A 22,162-nucleotide genomic window follows, 5' to 3' on the forward strand; every position below is an offset into this window, starting at 1 on the left:
CTGTGGAGGATGGCACTGAGCCAATAGACGTTGGCCAACATTCTGGGAGTAAAAAGACGTTTTGGCTCTTTTTGATGACTAGCAGCTGATGAAATGGTATTGCTTTGACACAGCAGGTATAATTTATGTTAAGGATTCAGTAAGAGACGTCACCTCACCAGTAACCTCACACAAAAAGTGGTAAATTGGGAAAACATTATTTTTTTCTTTTAATTAATTTCCAATGTGTACATTTTTTTCAATTTTAAAGATCATTGTCAAAATATACACTATTTTCTATTTAATGATTTACTGAAGATGCCTCTCTAAGATATTTCTATATTCTTTATGTTCTATTCAGTGAATACTCAGTTGAATGAACTTGGAAGTGAGGTTATGTAAAACACTGTTCATGGCACCTTGTACTGTTGTAATCCCACTCTGACACTGACACTTCAGATTCATTCTTTCACTTGGCTAAATGTGTGAGACACTCGAAAAGTAACGTAAGTGCAGCAATTAGCAAGGATTTTTTTTTTACTCAAGTTTTTACAAGTTTACTTAACATTTTTAGAAGTCATTACATATGGCCGTTTAAGTAAAAATAGATTTTTGGGAGAGGGAGCAAACTAATTTGGAGTAAAATGGTGGCTCAATCATGTTCCAGGTTTCTTTATGACAGACTGATTCACTTACACACTGAAATACCATTTTCTCTTTGATTTAAATTTTTAAATAAAATATTGATTGAAACAAAAGGTTTACATTTAATATTATACTAATTTGACTATTCAGTGCTCTAAATTTTTATTTAACATTTTAATGCCAATTTGTAAAAATGTTAAATAAATGTAAAACAGTGTAGCGTGGATGTCAACTTTTCTTACTTCAAACATCTTGGACTCAGACAAACAGTATTTTTTTCTGGCATTATTTGATTCTTGACTTATTTATTCAATAAGGCCATTATATATAAATATTTGAGTAAATATCTACTCATTTCTTCATTTCCAAGTGGTGTAAGGACTAGTAAACCCAACAAATGCTCCAAAACACATTAAGATAATTAAAAAAAAAAAAAAAAATCAATTTATCCTAATGAGTTGGATATTTGTAAATATATTTTAAAATCTCAGATAAATAAATTGAAAAGTTAAAAAAACAAAACAAAAAAAAAAACAGACTTAGCTCATATACCACCAGAGGGACCATTTCTTAAAGTATATTAGACTAAAATGTGGTATTAAAGTAAGATTTTGCTTAAAATAAAACCATTTTACATTCACCAAAAGAACAATTAATTTCCTTCACTGTCAGTTATGACTACTAACATAATATCTGCTTTGTTTTGCATTTTGTTAAACCAGTGGTTATTTCAGCTTGCAGTGTGTCATTAACTGACCTACATCAGTCACGTTGCGGGAACTGAATAATGTAGTGCTTACAGAATTACATTAGAATTTATGCAGTTTTGTAGTCTCCAACAGTATGTGCCAAGACAAAGTTCATACTTTATCGTTCTGTCTGGTCAAACTTCAACGCATTTATAAGTACAATCTTCTTTGCAGCTGTACTGTTAATTTCCATTGTCCCTGAGAGAAGGCCTGCAGTGCTGGTAGTGATGAAACCTTTTCAGCATATCATCACATTCATGGATGCATTAAGGGGAGGCACCCGTGCTGCAAAAAAACAAAAACAAAAAAACACGCAAAAGTATGAACACTGTTCACACTACGAGTCTGCTGTTTGTCACAGCTGCCTCCTGCAAGTAAGAGCACTTCTCTGATTTGTGGACTTGCATTGATTTTCAACACTTCTAAATCCACTCTGTTGCTGAGAGTTTCAAAGTTTGGTTGTTTTACTCATCCCTCTTCCATCCCATTTGGGGATTCTGATGAGGAGTAAACCTACAGCTGCCATAGCCAGTACTACTCCCAAACTGGGAGGACCGCAAGGGCTGAACTCCTGAGCCAGACCAGAGAGGAGTGGGGCCAAGACTCGACCCACAGCTGTAACTGACTGCCCTGCTCCAATCAGAGTCCCACTGGCCTGGACCCCTCCCCTCTGTAGCTCCAAGTCTGTGATACAAGTCCGTCCAATAGTTGTGGAAATGGCAAAGAAGGTGGACGTGAGCAGCACCTGCCACACGCTCGGTGCAGCAGCATAGAGGAAGATGAGTGAGCATGTGAGCACAGTGGAATGCAGCAGCAGAGCCGGCATGTTGTTCCTATAGAGCTGGGTGACCGGCCCCACCAGAAACCCAGCCAAGGCCCCTAAGGTGCTGCTGTAGCTGATCAGATAACCTGTTGTCTTTGGTTTGAGTGAGAAACGCTCCTCCATGGCCAGAGAGAAATTGCTATAGTAGAGCATGATGGCTATGGCCATCAGAAGACGGACAAGGAAGAGATCCCACATGTCAGAAGAGGCCACCATGTGGATTTTAGAGCCCACCGAGGACAGCTGTCTCCATGCAGGTTGGAGCAGAGACACATCCCTCCACCTGAGATGGTGCTTCCCAGGAGAATCTGGTTCAGTCTCTGCCAACACCAAGTGGTGGCTATTTACATGGGAACCATTGTGCACAGACTTGCTACAAAAGTTGTCATGACAACCTTTACTTGTGTTGTTGCTGCAGTGAATTTCACTACGTTCTGCTAGCGTTTCACTCCATGGTAGCATCCATACAAGCCCTGAAAAGGTAAACACAAAATATCAGAACCTAAACTTTCACAGTTTCTATTGAATCATTCTCCATTTGACTCACCAGCATTAATAACGAAGATGGCGGCACAAGTAAAGGAGGAGGTGTAAAAGCCTCCTTCATGCTCAGTGAGGTAGCCACCCACCACGGGACCCAGAATGAATCCAACACTGGAAGCTGCATTAAAGTGTCCCATCACCAGAGGGCGCTCTGATTCTGACACCAGGTCAGAGAGCAAAGCTCTGCAGATGGATAAGGAGTGCTTGAAGAGCCCTGAAATAGAAAATACATTCAGTATAAACCAGAACTGTGGCCCACTTTTTACTTTATACTTTGTCTTGCTTTTAAGAAAAAAAAAAAGCAAAGGAGATACGACAGCACAAAGTACAACACAACTAACATGAATGACTTTCTTCCATTTTAATTAAAAAAAAGATTAAAACAACTACAGTCTTTTTAGCAGCAATAAATTATTATTGGATACTTACAATATCCTGTAGCTTCTTTTCTAGAGTAATCAAAAGTTTCTAATGCAGTAGATGATGCCAGATGGACGTTAAAGCAAAGAATAATACAAATCTAACTTTTGAAAGATTGTACATCTCTAAAATGACCCAGAAAAGCAGATTTCAGAAGTTGCTAGCACAAGGCATTATTTGTAGCTTCTTCCTTGAATAGAGGGTGAGTCTAAGGGATCAGTCCCGAGTTTCACTCAATTTAATCTTATTGTGAATATTAATAGTCTTGATCAAATAGTCTAAAGAAAAAAAATTCCTACTTTCGTGTGGATGTTAACTTGATTAACTGCTCTGCATTGACACCAAATCCGACTGTTTTGGCTTTTAATAAAGTTCACATACTATAGTTCACATACTATGTGTGATTTAAACTTTCATTTTAATGCTGACACAACACTTTTAGATCACGATTAAAAGAAATGAAAGACATTTTCTTAAATAAAAACAATAATAACAAAGGAATAATCTCCGCTACCCGTCTGTCTAGCATTAGACTTAAAGAAGTAAACTTTTGTTTCGTTTATGTTCAAGATGAGGTGATCATTTCCGCTCCATCACAAAACCTTACTCACCAGTTCTTTGCAATCAGCTTCTTATCAAACACTGATACACCCCACAGCTGCAGAGTGATCAGAACATAGTTCCTTTATATACCTCCACATATCTTTGCCTGTTTACATGCACTACAATACAAACATGCCCTAACCTAATCACTGCTTTCCTTATCAATCAGTCAGATGCCCACTTAGAGCATTAACTACTTTAATGCTTTCTTAACTTGTGGGGTTATCATTAACCCATTTTACCCTCACATTTACATCCTTCAAAAAGTAGCATAGTTTCTGTTTCCAATCCCAAGATGAAATTCTTCTTTCTGTCTAAAACGCCAGCACAGAAATGGAAAAATAAAAACAAGTTTTTCCACGTACAGCTCATTCTGCTTGTAATCAGTTGCAGAATTATAAAAGTATCATTGGGCTGGTCTCAGTGAAAATCTCTTATAGTTTTAAATGAGTTTATGGAAAACACAGCTTGCTGAACACATGAATTATAATGCATGTGATACATTTCTGATGCGTTTTTAATTAAATGAAGAGTAAAATGATTTGCCAGTTATTTTTCTCCTGCTTTTATTAACATTTTGCACATGAATCCAACCTATTTTGGAAATGGAGTTGCATAACTTGTTGATCAGTTTTATAAATTAAAAGAAACGCTAATGCATTTTAGTTTGGAGAATTTAGCATGTTAAGATAATAAGATCAACAATCACATAAATATTGATATAATGAGTGACAATCAAAATGATGGAAGCCAGTAAAGGACGTATATTCTTTAAGAATGTCCTGAAGTCATCATGAATCTGAAATAAAAAACAGTCAAAGTCCAGAAAACACTGATGATTATATAAAAAAACAAAAAAAACCCCAAAACAAATCATGACTGCAGTCTCATTCAACCAGATCTACAGTAACACATGCTACCAGTTGAAAGTTTGGACACATTTACCCATTGGATTTAATGGGAAAGTCTGTCAAAACTTGTTGCTATGTTTTGTTTTGTTTTTTGGATAAGATGAATCCCTTTCAAAGATGGGTTTACATTAAATAAAAATGTCTGCGACCAAAAGAAACCTTTATTTTGTTCGTGTTTTTCTTACAACATACCCACTGGTATCCGTGCAAGGACAAACAAAGCAATGCTGGTGGACATCCCCAGGAGGCTGTAGCCTAAAGCACTCAGTAATAGACAGGTCAACAGAGAGTATCGACGTCCCACAACATCGCTCCAGCTGCCCTGCCAATCACATAAAGATGATGAATTACAACATATAGAAAAGTAGAAGCTTGGTGCATTGACATAATATATCATGACTAAATATTATGAGTGTAACTTTGCTATGAAAATATATGTGTAGAAGTCTGACAGGTCACATGACTTAAATAAATTAAGCAAAAATCCCCCAAACCCTGAATTATCTCCCTACAGTACGAAACAGTCTGGCTTTATTAGATTCTCGCCCTCCCTCTCTCTCTCTCTCTCTCTCTCTCCCTCTCCTATTCACTCACTCACTCACACGTGCAAACACACAATCATCCGATAAAATAATGAAATTAGGACCAATTGAGTTTGCTGTGTTCTGGATCTAGACTTGTGGGATTACCATAGTGACCCAGCTGTTCACATATCCCTACATTTATCAGGATTCAGCTGGTCTGCATAAAGGAACCAACAGATGACTCCTTATGTGTTTAATTTGTCGCATGACCCAGAGAATTAAACCAATTTTAAGAGCTCTGGGCGGCAGAAATGATGAGCTGAGAGTCTAAGTTCAAGTGCCATGATGATTGTCGGCTAGCTTTCAGGTTTTCATCACAGCACCGAAATGTTTGTTTACTTATAAAATAAATCCTCCCCAGTGTTCAGTCTGGGAAGGCAACAAAAGGTAAGAATCCATTTCTGTGTTAAAAAAAAAAAGAAAAAAAAAAAAGAGTTTTTGTGGCTAACTCTGTGTGTGTGTGTGTGTGCGCACACTGAATGCATTGTGGGACCACAATCAACCAAGAGCAGCCAGTGTTTATTGTTTTCATGAAATACCAGCAATGACAAGGAATGCAACCAATTTTTTCACTTAGTGTAAGGCATGTGTTGTTGAACAGGAAAGACTGGATAGGGGGTAAGAAAGAAACTTATTTCTCTTTCTGTCTTTCGTCTGTCCTCTCCGGTCCAGCAGTACAAACTCTACAATTCAGACAATAATACAAAATAAATATAGAAATAAAATAAAAATTCAAGGGGATCATTATATCTATAAAGCTTCCCTTGGCAAATAAAATTTGCTCAGCAGAACACAGCAACCAGACCATCATTCTGCTTGCCTAAATGCTGGACAAGACAAAAAAAAAACAACAACAAAAAACTAAGTCAATACTTACAACTACTGTGCTTGAGAAAAGCTGCAAGATCCCATATGTGGAACCTGCAAAAATTTCACAACTGTTTTAATTCTTATATTAAATATGAAGCTCAATAATCCAAATAATAAGATAATAATCAATAGATTTATTTCAGCACAAGAGCAGGAAAAAAAATAAATGTCAATGACCACTTCCTGAGAAATCTGAGGTGAAATTTGAACCAACAGTCCAAATATTAAATTGCAAAATGACAACACAAACACCTGCATAAAAAATGAATATGATGCATTTCAAAGTTTTTGTTAAATTGCAGAAAGTCATTTAAATGTTAGAATGTTTAAATTTTTCTGCATCAATCTACAGTCAAACCCCAAAATAAAAAATTGTAATAAGTTTTGTTTTTCCTCAAGAAAAACCAAAGCAATGTATCACTTTGCATAAGTATTCAGGCCCTCTGCAGTGACAAGTTAATTTTAACTTGGGCTCCTTTCATTTGTCCTGAACATCTTAAGAGAAACAGAATAAAATGATTTGCAAATTATTTTAAACCTGAATTCAGTTAAATACACTACAAAGGCATTATACTTAATGTTAAAACTGATAAAACGTATAGTTATGTTGTTGTTGTTTTTTGGCAAATATTCACTCATTTTTTTAATCCTATTCTTTCAAAAAGCTACGTAAAAAGCTGGGACAGAGGCAACTAAAGACTGGGAATGCTGAGGAATGCTCATAAACACCAGTTTGAAACATTCTACAGTTAAACAAATTAATGCAAACAAGTTAGTTTCATGATTGGGCATAAAAAGAGCAACCCTTGAAATGCTCAGTTGTTCACATGCAAGGATGGGGTGAGATTCAGCACTTCGTAAACCACTGCATGAGCCAACAGTTCAACAGTTTAAGAACAATGTTTCTCAACTGAAAGGAATTTAGGGACAATATCGTCAATACATTCAGAGAATCTGGAGAAATCTCTGCGCTTAAGGCCAAAGGTCAAAAGCCTGTGATCTTTGATCCCTCAGGGTGCATTGCATTAAAAACATCACCACTTCAGAAAACCCTTGTCAGTTAGCCCAGTTCATCACTTTATCTACAAGTGCAAGTTAAAACTCTACCATACCTACTCTACCGGCTTCTCTTAGCCCAAGCTTATTTGAGATGGACTGATGCAAAGTGTGCTGCAGTCTGACGAGTCCACATTTCAGATTGTTTTTAGAAATCGTGGACACCGTGTCCTCCAGGCCAAAGAGGAAAAGGACTATCCAGGCCAATATCAGTGTGAAATTCAAAAGCTAACACCTGTGATGGTACGGGGCTGTGTCAGTGGCCATGGCATGATTAACTTACTCCTCTGTGAAGGCACCATTAATGCTGAAATGTACATACAGGTTTTGGAGCAACATGCTGCCATCTAAGAGACATTTTTTTTAGGGACTTCCTTGCTTACTTCAGCAATACAATGCAAAGCTACATTCAGCATATGTTAAAACAGCATGGCTTCGTAGTAGAAGAGTTCAGGTAGTGGACTGACCTGTCTGCACTCCAGACCTGTCTCCAGTTGAAAATGTGTGGCACATTATGAGTATTGTTAAGATGAAAGGTGATGTAACGCAGTGGTAAACATGCACCTGTCCCAGCTTTTTTAGAAAGTTTTGCAGCCACCAAATTGAAAATGTGTCAATAATATTTGCAAAAAAATAATCAAATGCATCAGTTTGACCATGTAATATCTTGTCTGTGTAGAGTATTCAATTGAATATAGATTAAAATAAATGCAAGTCATTGTTTGCTGTTTAAATTTATGTTAAACACCCCCCCAACTTTATTGGAATTAGGGTAGTAAAAATGGATCCAAAAGCTAACCAGTTATCAAGAATTTGTGTCAAATTCTCATCTTTATGGTAGAAACACACACAGCCTGGAATAAAATGTGAATTACATTTACATTACAATAGACATTTAATCAGAACTGTAGAGGCATACATTTCACTCTTTCCTTTGTTTTATAACTCTCAACCTTTTGAGCTAAAATGAAAAATTGGGCATGTTTATGTCTGCGGCATGCTATTGGAATATTTTCCAGCAGCCTGTGATACATAAATGTCAACATCTCCACCAGTCTGTAAGGGTCAGCCATTCGCCTCTGCAGCTGAAAGCATGCAGTAAAAATACTTGGAACCACAATGACTGACCACACCAACATACAAACCAGACTATGATATGGAGCATAAGAACGACATGGGCACTTGTCCTAAACAGTGACTCTGTAGGAGAATGCATGTTATTCAAAGCTCTACAGTGTAATGTACAATGATTACATGCCTGTGTATGGAAAGCTTTGGTGCATCTGGCCTCAAACATGGCAGAAACATGATCATGTGCATCTCGTTAGAGTGCCAAGCAGTTTGTTCACAAAGGCAAAGAAACCATGTACCATAAATATGGTTTACTTTGGATTAGAACCCTGCTGAACCTCTCTACACGACCTGAAAGTGGCAGTGGAGCTCGGGTCCTCACCTAATCTAACAAGAGCCTGAGAAGAACGTTGGCAATAAATAAATAAATAAATAACAAAAAACCCCACAAATTCCAAGTTAATATTGCTTGTTATCTCATATCCAGGAAGTTATCCATAGGTAGCCTATTTACATGCTTGAATCAAGGGCCTGATTACTGCATGTGACGTTTTACTTTTCCTATTTTGATAAATGATTAAATAAAATAAAACAAACAAAAAAAAACATTAACCAGCCATTTTTATTTTACCAGCTTAATACTTAATCAAACCGACACATCAACCACTCTGCAGTACATCAGCTACACGGCCGAAACAGATTACTATGTAGTCTGGACAGAACTTACCCACAATGCCAGCCACAGTGGGACTTGCTCCAAGAGCCTTCACATGATGGCTCAGCAGTGGGAGGATCATGCTCACCCCAAACAAGTCCTAAACAAAACAATGGAAGTGAATGAGAGGCAAGAATCCAGAGGACGTTATCACACCAGAGACCTGAACAGCAGAGGCTTGTTCTTAAAAAGCAGTTTCACAAAACTCTAAGTTTAATCCTGAAATTCTCAATCAGCTCCAAGTCTGTTTTTAAGTAATACAAAATATATTGTAATGTGCCATGGCAGCAGAAAAATAAAAAATACAACTTCCATTTTACCCGTATACATGGACACATGGGAGTGTCAGATTGTTTCTTAGTATCAGTCACCATGAGTTACTATGGTTACCATGGTGACTGATACTAAGAAACATGTTTCTCAAACAAAAAATATGAAACCAATGTCCAGTATGCAGTACAGACAGTCTGAGGATTCACTCCGAGCCAAAAAAAAAGTCATGTCTCATCCTGTTTATCCGTATAGCTGAGATCAGAGCAGTTTTAGCCAAAGACTTAATTGAAGACACACAGCATCTCATACAGTGTTCTAACACAATCCATTACAGAAATTTCTTAACCTTCAGGAACATTACTGTGTCAGCAGGTTCTGCATTTTTCCTTTGCCAAAACTCTGAGTTTTCTGAATTCTTTTAGTCATCTTTAATTCAATAATTGAACCTTTGCAATAAGTTCTCAGAGGAATGACTACAGATAAGTCTTTGCTTTTCAACATCTGTAAAATGACCTAAACTTGGTTGTAGGTGGTATTAGTACACACAGAAGTTCTAGGAATTGGTTTAAGAAGGTCCTAAAATTCAATGAATACCAATTAACGTCTCAGCATGTCAACTATAAGCAGTGACAGTGATGCTGTTAGGAGGCGACCAACAGTAAACTCAGATGGTTCAAGCAGTCTTGTTCTATGACATCTTTATATTTCTCAGTGACTTAAAATATTTTTGTTATATTTAACTACTTGTAAGTCAGCTAGTTTCAAAACAGATTTCCAAATACCACAGCTGATTTATGCAATTATCACTAGTCCTCAGCTCTGACTTTACACTGGCTAAATACTTTGTAAATGTATGTGCAGTTGGACATGCTTTTTTTTTTTTAAACATTTGGAAGTGATATTTTCGTTATCTGAAATAAAGCAAAATACTTATCAAAATGTGATGTTGACATGTCACCATTGTAAAACTAAATTGCATATTGAGTATACAAACATGCTGGAAAGGATGATACTTCCTGCAGGTACTTGCTATGTTAGATATCAGAGGTTACTATGAAAGTATGATTTAAGTTAAAAAACTATTTTTTTCATTTTTTATTTTTTTGACAAATGCTAAAGACACTAATTTGATGTTCGAAAGATTAGTCATCGTTCATGGACTTATTTCAGGAAAACTCTGTCTTAGGCTCAGTCAAGAGTATACACATTGAAATTAACCAATAACTTCAGTATTTAAATATATAAAAAGTCAATTCTCTAAATGACTTTTAAGACTGTTCTGATTCAAATTCGTGATTGGCATAATACCTGAGTTATGAAAGCATGACAGGGCTATACCTGACTGTCCACGTCTCATCCAGACACCAGAAAGGGGATATTTTAAGTTCCCCACTCACCATGAAGCCCACCACGTAGATACATTGTATAATCCTCCTCCGTCCTCTTAGTTTCAGGAATAAAGTGCTACATTTCTGGTTGTTCATCCTCCCACAGTGACAGCTCGGCTACAGCCAAAGCGGAAGCGCTCATTCGGTCCTACTGTATCCAAACAGATCACGCATTACCGAGCCGGTGTGGTGTGTCATCAAGTATGGGTAGACGTCAAACCGGCAGATTTTTATTAGTTAGTAAAAATAAGTACCTTTTTAAAAATGTGAATCGAGACATTAGTATTTTAATTTTGTTTATCGGGATAATTTTGACAATCTTTTCTACATTGATTTATCTCGTGGTGAACAACCATTAGACCTACCGTCGCCCCCCCCCCCCCCCCCCGATTGCTTCTCTGATGGTTTCGTCTTCTGACGTCACTGACTTTTCCCTTTAGATTCTGGAGATTTTTATTAAATTTTTGGTTTAGAAAATGACGTATATCTCATTACTTTTATTATTATTTTATTATGATTTAACTGTATTTTTTTTATCATTCCTTTTTAATTAGGCTTTTTTGTTGTTTTGTGCATGAAATGGCCTCCAGTTTACAGTATGGTATCATTATTCTAACGAACTAACCACTTTTAATTTTCTAATTTATTTATTGTATTAAATTTGGTAACAATGTTGTTTGATTATATACTTTCTTTAAATAACTAAATGTATAATTATTTCATGCTTCCTTCTTCCCAAGTAAATAGTTCTATGAGACTATTTGCTTGCACTCCACCTGCTGGCTCATCCGAAATACTGCAACCACTCCAACTAAACCGCTCTCAGACTATAGAATAAGGAAAACAAAGCAAAATGTCTCTTTTGGCTTTTTTTTTTTTTTTTTTTTTTTTTTCGTTTGTTTGTTTGTTTTTGTCTTTATGTTTTAATATTAAGTTCTACCCCTACTCTCATACGAATTGGAGTTTGTTTGCCATCATTTTATAGGCTTCTTGAAGAACTACATTGAATATTATAGCTCTATATTATATGTACAATGGCAATATTGTTTTCATTCATTGATTCATTGATTGATTGATTCATTCATTCATTCATTCATTCAGTCAGTCAGTCAGTTATTTAACTGGGATAGTGAAGTACAAAAATCACAAAAAAGCAACTTCTTAAATGATAAATACATTAAGGCATTGTCACAGCTGATTAAATAGAATCTATTAAATCATAATTGGGAAACCTTAAAACTTGCAAATAAAGTGGAAATTCAATAGATAAAATGACTTGTGAAAATATAAGAAGTCAGAGTAGAATTACATAATTAAGTAGCAATCTGACCCAAGATGCCCAGAAGATGCAAGCATATGAGGAACTGTATATTCCACAAGTTGGATGCACCTGCTGCACTCTGTTGTTGAAATAAAGCCATGTCAACAGTAAGATGAGTTTAAGTGTATCCATTTAACATTTATCACTTGGTTTCTGTTCACTTCGAGCCAGGGTTTTCTGAAAATATCTATATCTGACAGAACTGTACATGATAAGAAACTTGAATGATTTTCCTTTAATCAAACGATTTCTCATTATTCTGAAAATAGCATTACACAAGTTCTGAGTCTTGGAGAATATTTTGCCTGAAAGCAGAAATGACAAAACCTGAAATGGTCATTGGGTGGAAGGGATACTCAATGGTTTCCAAAAGTCACCTAAAAGTAACATGTCCATATAAGTTTTTGTGGGATATACTGCTATTTCATGAATTATTGATTTTTGCACTTTGCTTTGACAGATTCAGAGCTGGGATCCAAGTATGTTATCATTGCTTTTCTTGTTTGTGTGTTATTTTGTTTTTCAGCAAAGTACACAAATATGTTCAAGCCAAATTCCATGAAGCTTGGTCAAAGAGGAATTAAGAACAAAGACAATATTCAATTTTGGTTTGGATAAGGATTGCTTTCATCAAAACTTAAATAAAACACAGAGTTGACCTTCGTGGATGATGAACTCCCAGTTTAGTTGCATGTTACATGTAGACAAACCCACACACACACACACACACACATACACACACACAGTGGAGTAGCTTTAGTTTAGGGTGGCTGCGGTCACATCAATGTGCCAATTAGACAGTGTCCACATATAGTCCCATTGTCAAATATGCCCCTTAAATGTCAATAAATAAGAAATTCTTCTCAAATAACACCTTTATCAGCCAACCAAATATATTGTTTAGCTATTTAAAGATCAAAATATAAAACAAAATAGAAATACTTACCCACCGTGAGGGCTACTCAAACAGAAAGATAAATTTAGAACATTTTCTGTTTGCAGAATTTGTGGAACTTTCTTCTGTTCTAACATTTGTGTTGTTTATTTCTAATTATTAGGTTTTTTTTAGAGCAAAATTATTTAGCTTTTTATGGTATTATGTCCATCCTGTGTAGCGCTTTAACTGGAACTGACACAGGAATGATCTAAGAGGCAACAGTCATAGTCATTCACGTCACTCTCCTTGTGGGAAATTGTGTAGCTTATGTTGTGTATAACTGTTTATATGTATATTGTCCTGGTAGGGCAAAGGTTTGAGGAAAGGTGTAGTGGGATAATTTATTCTTCTTCTGTCCTTTCAGTCTTACCCTACCCTGACATTCCCGTCAAACGATAGGTGTCAGTTGCCACTGGTTATTTCTGTGTTGATCCCCTCCCCTCACACTCCAAATGGTCTGCACATTCATCTCCGTAGTAGAGTGGAGCAGCCGCCTTCAATCAGACATCAAAAATAGCCCAGGGGCAGGGGGTTGGCTTGGTTTCAGGCCCCAGATGAGGGTCCAAAGGAGTCATGTGGACAACTTTGTCCTCCCATAACATTAACACAAATACAGGATAGGAGTTCAGCTCCAGTAACCCAACAAAACCAGCTGGATAGAGCAACAACGCATCTAAGTGGATATAATACAGCACCAGAGGAGTGACTGCTTCTGCCTCAGCTTGTCACATGCACTTGCTGTAGTTGGAGGGGAAAGCAGACTGAGAGTAGAAATCCAGCAGCAGAGTAGCCGTTCAGTCCTGGACCATGAAGCTTAGTGTGGCATTATTCTTTGCAGGGCTCTTTGGGGCTTTGGCATCTGTGTTCATCCTGCTTTCTTTTGGAACTGATTACTGGCTGCTGGCCTCAGAGACTTGCCACCCAAACCCTGATGGATCTGTTGGCCCAGGCGATGTGGACAAAGAGGTGGGTGCTGGATTTAAAACAGCGGCAGGTCAAAGACAATAAGAAGACTGCCAGATTGACAAGTGTTTCTACATGGAAGAGCAGAATGAAAAATTCAAATTTAAAAGGATTAAAGGGATTGCAAATAACTTCAGTTATTATGCGATTTTCAACTGCATTTAAACTTTGAAATGAAATAAGATAAAAGATACTTTATTAATTCTAGAGGGAAATTGTAATGTTGTAGTAGGGGTTTTTATTTGTGTGATGTGAAGATAAAGTTTATGGAAATACTGACAGTCTGCGCTTCACACAAGAAGAAAATATGCTTTGGAAACTACAATCAGTTGCTCCAATTACTCTTTCAATAGATGGCCTGAAGGGTGGAGAGGAGTCCCCGTAGCAGCTCTTCCAGTAACAGGACACTGTTTAGTGTAGCGTGTGTGCAGCTATGCAGTAATTAGCTTGTACCATGTGCCTCAATGATAGACATACAAATACCAGTAGTCTCAGAGGTATGATGCCATATTAAATATCACCAAGTAGAACATGCTTAGCTTTTTAGAGTGCACTGATACTGATACTGAGACAGTGTAATGCTGTGTGTTGTAATGCAGTATAATCTCAGTAAAAATCTCTTATAAAATTCTAATTTTGCAGCACTGAGGTGTGAGGAGAACCAGTTAGAGAAATGGTGTACCAATCAGCTCAGTAGGGTTTGAACAATCCTATACACTATGATTATTTCTTATCACAGGTTGATTATAACTACCAATCGGCCTAAAAACAATTAGCGGTTCCAGTAATTGTACCTGTTAGTGATATTTGTCTCTAAAGTTTTGGATTGTATTTTGATCTTTTAGATTTATCATCAAAGCCTGTGAAAGAACCCGTAGATCTCAGGCTTAATGTACTTACTCCTTCCTTTGTGATTCTTAAAACAAATCCTAAACTTATTTGATAATGAGTTGAAAGAATTAACATATCATGTCTCCCTTGAGCTGGACTTTATGGACCCTTAAGGTCCAAAACTGTTCCCAGTTCCCACTTTTCTGAGAGACATTTTATTGATGACAGGTGATTGGAGAATTATTTTTTCTACACAGTAAAGAGTAGTGGTTTGTTTCCTGAATGAGGAGGACCCATATGCTTGGTTGTCACCAAACTAGACCAGCCTAAAGTTAAAGGGTGCTAAATCAGCCCAACCCCTGACCCGACTTAGCAGCTGCTCTGCAAAAGACTGGCAGCACACTGAGCACCTGCCTTGCATCATCTTCAAACTGATTTTTATGTGGAGTGCACAATTTCACTTACTATATATGTTTTAAACTATATTCAGCAGACGTTGACAAATCAGAAAATGTTCAGTGTTCAGTCTTAACAACGTCTCCATCCTAATTTCAGCTTGGTAATGTGGTAGTGCTACATGATGCTCCTAAAGACATCAAACTATACCACGAGGGCTTCTTCTGGAGGTGCTCCTATGGAGTCAACATCAGGGATGAAAACCTGCTGTGGAAACTCTGGTTCAGTAAGTGGAATAAATTATACGTGGCACCACTTTATATAATGTTGTTATTTGCACTTCAAATCAAATAAGATATACGCACTGCATTTGAAAATAAAAATCATCTGTATATATGGTTTTACAAACATTTAGAGGCATTTCAATCAGATTGCTGTAAATCTGATTGAAATGCTACATAAAATCAAAATACTTATTTAAGATTTGGGAATGGTAATATAACATAAAAACCACCATGAATCACAGATACACGGCTGAAAAATGATCAGCTTTTATAAGCATTAATTTGAACTCAAAATCTTGACTTCAAGAAATTCTCACAAAATGATGAAAAATCTGTCAAGGAGGTAAAACTGATATTGCTTTTGCAGTTAAAAATCCAACAAAAATGGCTATAGGATTAAACTAGTCCTTAAAATCTAAAATTGGTGACTTTTTATTTGCTGCGATACTGTCTGTTGAGGATGCGTGACAACACTGTGGTGGAAACCCCAAACCCTCATGTGACTGTTTCAAGAAAGTTGCACCATGTGATGTTATTTTAGTCCTCCGTCAGCTGGTTGTGTGTCATCTATTTTCTGATTGGGACTTTGAATGGTGGGCCATTGTCAGAAACAGCCTCCAGAAATGAAAGGACCTTGTGAGGATCTGTGGAATTTCACATGTTGGAAGAAATGAGAGGGAAAAGAGAGAGGAGAGGATATAAAACATAAGGAGGCAAGAGCTCAATTACTATGTTGCTTGTGACCCAGTGAAAAAAGTTGTTTTTCAGAAATGGACATTTTGAAGTTTTTGCCATAGAAAGAATGTTTAATGGCTTTGATCTGACTTTTGTCTTTTTCTTCAACAAGTGAATGGCGGTAAAAGAAAAGTGCCAGTAGCATTTAATGGCTTGGCTAGACCCAATCCCAGCAGCTAGTGCCTGCTCACTTAGACCCTGCTGTTACTGCCTAATGGTCAGTTGTTCAGCCAGGCCGAGGTCTGGAGGCTAGTTTCCGGCATGCTTTCACTTATGTGCGGCTGAATTCTCGTTGTAGCATGTGGTATTGTCTCATTTAACCGCTTTCTCTGAGCGCATGCAAAACAGCTTTACAGCCCACACCCAAAGGCAGGATTAGCTTCTCGTCTTCTGCACAATACATACAGGCTGTCTTTCTAAAACGTGGTGGTGCTCTGCAGATTTATAACAGAAAGGTTTTACCTACTTGCACTAAGTAGGGTGCAAAACATGCATTGAAAAGTACAAAAAAATCAAGTCAAAAACAAGCCAAAATAACTATCAGATAAAATGCATGAAATAACAGCTAAAATTTGAGAAAATAATACTTGTTTTATTAAAACTAAATTCTTTGACAAACATAGAAGCCAGAATAAATATTTAAGGACTGGAGTTATGTGATCCACTTTCTTGGTTTTAGTGAGGACTCGAGCAGCAGCTCTCTGGACTAACTGCCGACATCTGATGGACTTTTTAGGGAGACCTGTAAGAACAACATTACAGTGGTCAAGTCTACTGAAGTTAAATACATTTACAAGTTTTCATAATTCCTTTAATCCTTGATTTGTTTTTGAAGTGAAAACAAGCTGACTGCACAAGTGCCTCAACTCCCTGCTGATATTCCGGTGTGAATCTATGTGCACTCCCTGATTTCTGGTTTGGCTGTTGGTTTTTAACATCATTGTTTGAAGCTGAGTGCTGACTTCTTATCTTTCTTACTCTTCTCCAAAAACAAGAAAGTTCTGGAGCACCCAATCTTTAATGAAATCAATCTAAACAAAAAATACTTTATTCCAGAGGGAATTCATTTGATCAATGTTTGGATGAGACAACACTCTCCTGGTGAGAAGGTTTATGTATTTGTATATCATCAGCATAATTATAGCAACATATTTAGTTATTTATTATAAAACAAATAAACACAAACATTTTATGGCCATGTCAGTGGTGGGAAAATTGAATAGAAAAATCAAATATTGGGATTTTTTGCTTCACAATTTTAAAACAGTTTTTTTTTTATTTTGTAAAAAATCAGTTATTTTTCTTTTAAAATAAATAAAAATAATCAGTTATAAATTTTTTGTCATTTCTATTGTTTTTATTGATCTTTTTACTAATTTTCTTGGGCATTATGGCAGCAGAATTATGGTCTGGCTGCTGTGTTGTTTTTTTACCTAATTGAAATAAAATAAATTATGAACAAAAACAAGTTTTGTACATTTTTTTGTTTTTAAGTCTACAAAAAAATCAGCAATATCGAGGAATCATGGGAATTGCAATTTAAATCGAATTGGCACCCAAAAAAAATCAGAATCGAATCGGGACAAAAGCATATCGTCACAGCCCTTATGTCCTGTTACTGCTACACTTATATCTTTTCATCAGTTTATTATGATTAAAAAATGCATTATTCCCTCTTGTCTGCAGAAAATCAACCACACTCAAAAGAATGTATGCCTTCCTACCTCTTTCCATTCCCAGTGTCACATCTGACCCACAACGCCACGGAGTATGATTCTGCGATAAGTGAGTATATCCTCATACATTGTTTTTATTTTCCATAATCCATTGGCTCTATATGACTTTATTTGGCTAACATCTCTGTTGCCCAGTCTACAGAGGCTTCTGGAGCATTTTTATGCTCATTGGTGTGGCAGCTGTAGCTCTTGCTGGGTTCGTCATTATCTGTGCTGCTCCGTTTGCAAGCCATCGCTTGTATAAAGCAGGAGGTGGCCTTTTCCTGGCATCTGGTGAGTTTAATCCAGTGGTTAACTGACTCAGAACACATGCCTAAATATACAGAGTATAGAGGAGTTGGACTTCATTACACACAGACAGTATAACGCTGAACTATTTACTCCACTACATTGGTTTTACTGAACAGCTCTAGTTTCGGATAACTTCGTAGATTAGGTTTTTACTTAAAAAAGTTATTGAATCATATGTATGAGGTACTGATTCTGCAGGGTATTGTTAAAGGTTGTGTTTAAGTGAATAAACAGAAGTTGGTTTTAATAAGGCTACAACAATTTTTTTTAAAATAAGGAATTGATGTAAAAATACATCTCACTTTACAGTTTAATGATGTGTCCAAACTGCATCATCTGTACAAAACATAGATGTGACTGTCAGCCCTCAACATTTCATAACTTTACTTATATGGCTCTTCTTTGCACCACCAGGTCTTTTCCTTCTGTGTGTTGTGGTGATGTACGTACTGTGGCTTCAGGTGTTGGGTGTGGTGGATGTCTACATTGAACACCAGCGGTCTTCCATGTGCCCAGATTTCCAACTTTCCTTCAGCTATGGTCTGTCCTTCATGTTTGCACCCATTGGCATCTTCTTCTGCCTCCTGGCTGGTCTCCTTTTCCTCCTGATTGGTCGAACTGTTCAAATTCATTCCCACTGAAAAAAAGTTGTATGTTCACATTTCCGAGTGTTTCTGCCATGTAAAAACAGAACTTAATAGATTCTGCTAGGCAGCTGTGTGGTTTGGACATCCTTGAACATTTTGTTCCAAGGAAAATTTTCATCAGATGTTTTACTCAGAAATGGCATCGTCATCATCATCACTCCATCCTGACCAGCTGAGCTAAATCATGAACACACTACAGGCATGATTGTATGTAAATACCTATGGCTTTTTTTTAACGTTGCATGTAAGGTATGTTCATCAAAGTTTATTTCCCTGCACAAACTCATCTCATGTGAATAAATGGATTATTCTCAGGCTTCTGTGGTAAAATGAGAAGCTAAGGAATCTATCTGTTTTCAATTGAGTGTTGAAGAGAACTTGATGCAGTTTCTCATAATTTATTCTGCATACATACTATTTGGAGTCAGTGCTTTTGAAAAGTTTTTCTGATCAGTTGATCTTGTCTTGTTTGTTTAATGTCCACAAATCATATGGAAAAAAGATAAAAAAAACAGCAGTTCATTGACGTCCCAACACCCTAGTGGTTTGCTGAGTTATACTGATGATGCATGAAATAATTAGTTTAAGCTTTGCACTGAATTTTTCATAAAACAGAAAGATGTATTTGTAAACATGTTTGATGCTCTAATGTATAGCTACAACTTTGAAACTGACTATGTCTGTGCTCATAATAACCAAAGATTGCCAGCATCGTGCTATGGCTTAATACATTCAGACAGAAGATTTGATTTTTCTCAATAATTAATGGGAATTGGGGATAAATATTTCTGGATTTGGTCCTCATATTTTTTTAAGATAAATATTTTTTAAATGAATTGTGCTTAATATGTTTATAGCTTTCAGTATTGTTTCTGTACCATAACCTGTTCACTTTAATGGTCATGTTGTTCAAGTATGACCAGGTTACCAGTCCAGTACAAACTGTCCTGTTTCCACAAGACTCAACAGTTTCTAAGTCGATGATGTCATGCTACTGCTTTTTTAAAGTCAGCCCAGCATCTCTCCAAGTGTGTTAAGTGTGTTGTTTGACAAATAAATATTCTCTCTCTGTGATCAGTTTGGCATTAAAATGAAAAGATGAAAGCTTGGCTGAAAAGTGAAAACTCAGAACATGTTCTTTATAATTTTCTTCAAGAAAAACAAGATCTTCCAATTGAAAAAAGGTGTTCCAACAAGGGAAACATGTATTCTGAGAAAGTATGGGAGAAGGCTCATTGTTGAGCTGATGTACATACACATAAATAACAGTTGTAAGTATTTTGACCATTTTTCCTACAAAATTGGGCAGGATAGATGGCAAAAATATAAACAATCCAATTAAATTACCACAAGATGGCACTGCTGTCTCTTTTTTTTTTTTTTTTTAAAGTCAGTCTACACTCTGAGAGGCAGAAATCCCATTTTGCTTATCTGGAGTCTATGAGGAGTGTATGTGGTGTTATGCATTTAATCACAACGTCAGAAGTAGGATCTGTAGATGAAAGAATTCACACCTTGGTTGACAGACGGATGGTAATTTCACTCATGAATGGAGCATTTGATCAGGATCTGAATGGACTCCTGTGTTGATTCTCATGTGTCTGCATCAGCTCTCTGCCTTTCAAGATTTATAATGTACTTATCATACGTGGAGAAATACATCTGCAGCTTGCCTCAAAATGCAGGAGGGAGTGACACAATGTAAGGTGCTGATTATTTTGCGGGACTGACTTTGCCTTCATAGAAGAGTCTAATGATGGAGATTCACACTTTCACTTTTTTGAAATTACAAATTACTCTCTCCACACTGAGCCACATCATCTTCAGCTCAACCATATGAGACTCCACACCGTGGTGAAGCACTGCAGGTCACAAGCGGAAGCCATGTAAGCGGGCAGATGCTAATAAACTAATAAAAGATCACAAGATCTGTCCTGTTTGAGGTTGGAGCAGTCCTTTCAACCAAGTCTGCCTGAGGAAAGAAATTTCTTATCTTGTTGACACCCTGATTTAAATTAAATCCTAATGAGATGTTTCCCCCCCCAAAAAAGTTTAATTCTATCATAATCGATATCCAAGTGAGAGTGTGTGATGAGGGGAAAAGGGGAGGAAAAGGGGAAATATGGAGCAATATAATGTAAGTGTGGAGCAGGCTACCTCCTGCAGCAGCTGGGCCTTGCAGTCAGTAATGTCATCAGAGTGGGAGTCCCAGCTGAATTCAGCACTGTTCTGCATGATTGCCCATGATAATTGTGTGTTGATAGGGAGCGGCAGAGATGGAGTATAATTTCCACCGAGAGATTCCTAAACAAATACCTGTGCTCAGCAGAGGGATGGAGTGCAGCAGGAGGTGAGGAGGAGAATAGCGGATGAGGCGAGATAGAGGATGAGAGGGTAACACTTCCAGAGAAGGGAGGGACAGGAGGAAGTGGCTTCACTGCAGAGTCCTTTACGATTTAAAACATTTTAAAAAAGGGAAATCTTTGGGCTTCTGACAGAATAAAAAGCAAACATAGAAAAACAAATAAAAAAAAAAGAAAAATTTGCCAAACCAAACAAAATAGAAAACAGAACAGAATAAATGAGGAAAAAAAATCTACTTTGAAGAAAACACATAACCTATAACCTAAAACTAAATGGAAGTCTGGGTTGGAAGTATGATATATTTGTAAATAGGAAGTAAAACAAATGTAATACTTGTGGCCATTTTATTTATTTACTCTCTTTTGTCTGGACTGGGATTCATTATAAGCATAATCTACTGTATGTTTTAAAAAGACTTTAGTATGCTGGAACTGAAGCTGGCTTAAACTATTTTGGATTTACCCCCAAAAAAAAGAAAAAAAAAAAAGAAAAAAGAAATCCACAAAAACACAGATACAAGCAAACAAAACAACAATAATAACACTTTGACTTCTCACTTTAAAGCTGGGGTAGGTAATCTTGCGCAGACATTTTTTTTTTACTCTAGGTGAAGTGATTCCTTGTCCTGATGGTAGGCCAAGTCTATACATTTTGTAATCATGAACAATAAGAAATATAGTTAGACCCCTCACTTTACTGTAAATTTGTAAAAATTCTGACCAATCAAAAACCTTCGGGCCGAGTTGAATCGGAAGCTTCTTCTGCCGGCTCTACCCCTCCCACATCGCATGCCTGATAGCCACACCCTGCATATAAATATCGTGTTATGATGAAAATATAAAGTAGTGAAGAAGAAACTCATGGCTGAGAAAATGCAGGAAGAATTTTCCCGACCCGACTCGGTTTATTTGCCTCCTTCTACTAAACAGCCGAGAAAGAGAAAATTGGTGGAAAAAGTTGTGATCTAGAAAAGCACTTTCAGAGCGTAAACCTCCGCCAAGGCCTTTGAAAAGTTCCTGAATCCAAA

The 22,162-nt window shown here is 36.9% G+C and overlaps 2 protein-coding genes across 2 annotated transcripts; one reads left to right on the forward strand and one right to left on the reverse strand.

The window, feature by feature from the left end:
• Nucleotides 1-1,821: 1,821 nt before the first annotated feature.
• mfsd9 (major facilitator superfamily domain containing 9) lies at nucleotides 1,822-9,069 on the reverse strand (the record flags this gene model as incomplete). Its single annotated transcript, XM_079253920.1, has 5 exons — nucleotides 8,982-9,069; nucleotides 6,135-6,178; nucleotides 4,866-4,995; nucleotides 2,744-2,953; nucleotides 1,822-2,669 (listed from the first exon to the last, which is right to left on the reverse strand). The coding sequence occupies exons 1-5, from the start codon at nucleotides 9,049-9,051 to the stop codon at nucleotides 1,822-1,824; spliced, it is 1,302 nt and encodes a 433-aa protein (XP_079110046.1). The 5' UTR covers nucleotides 9,052-9,069.
• Nucleotides 9,070-13,482: 4,413 nt separating this feature from the next.
• Nucleotides 13,483-19,845, forward strand: tmem182a (transmembrane protein 182a). Its single transcript, XM_079254838.1, has 5 exons — nucleotides 13,483-13,854; nucleotides 15,238-15,364; nucleotides 17,784-17,882; nucleotides 17,969-18,106; nucleotides 18,539-19,845. Exons 1-5 carry the CDS (start codon nucleotides 13,696-13,698, stop codon nucleotides 18,763-18,765), a joined length of 750 nt encoding a protein of 249 aa, XP_079110964.1. The 5' UTR covers nucleotides 13,483-13,695; the 3' UTR covers nucleotides 18,766-19,845.
• The last annotated feature ends 2,317 nt before the right edge of the window (nucleotides 19,846-22,162 follow it).

This window comes from Telmatherina bonti (genome assembly GCF_933228915.1).
Source record: "Telmatherina bonti genome assembly, chromosome: 15".
In the NCBI taxonomy this organism is placed as follows: Eukaryota; Metazoa; Chordata; class Actinopteri; order Atheriniformes; family Telmatherinidae; genus Telmatherina; species Telmatherina bonti.

What these genes read in the sequence shown, in the direction of transcription:
- tmem182a (XM_079254838.1), top strand. Translation starts at nt 13,696, where the DNA reads ATGAAGCTTAGTGTGGCATTATTCTTTGCAGGGCTCTTTGGGGCTTTG. An exon ending in GCTGTGGAAACTCTGGTTCA is followed by an intron (nt 15,365 to 17,783) that starts GTAAGTGGAATA and finishes TCTTGTCTGCAG; the next exon opens with AAAATCAACCACACTCAAAA. An exon ending in TGGCCTTTTCCTGGCATCTG is followed by an intron (nt 18,107 to 18,538) that starts GTGAGTTTAATC and finishes TTGCACCACCAG; the next exon opens with GTCTTTTCCTTCTGTGTGTT.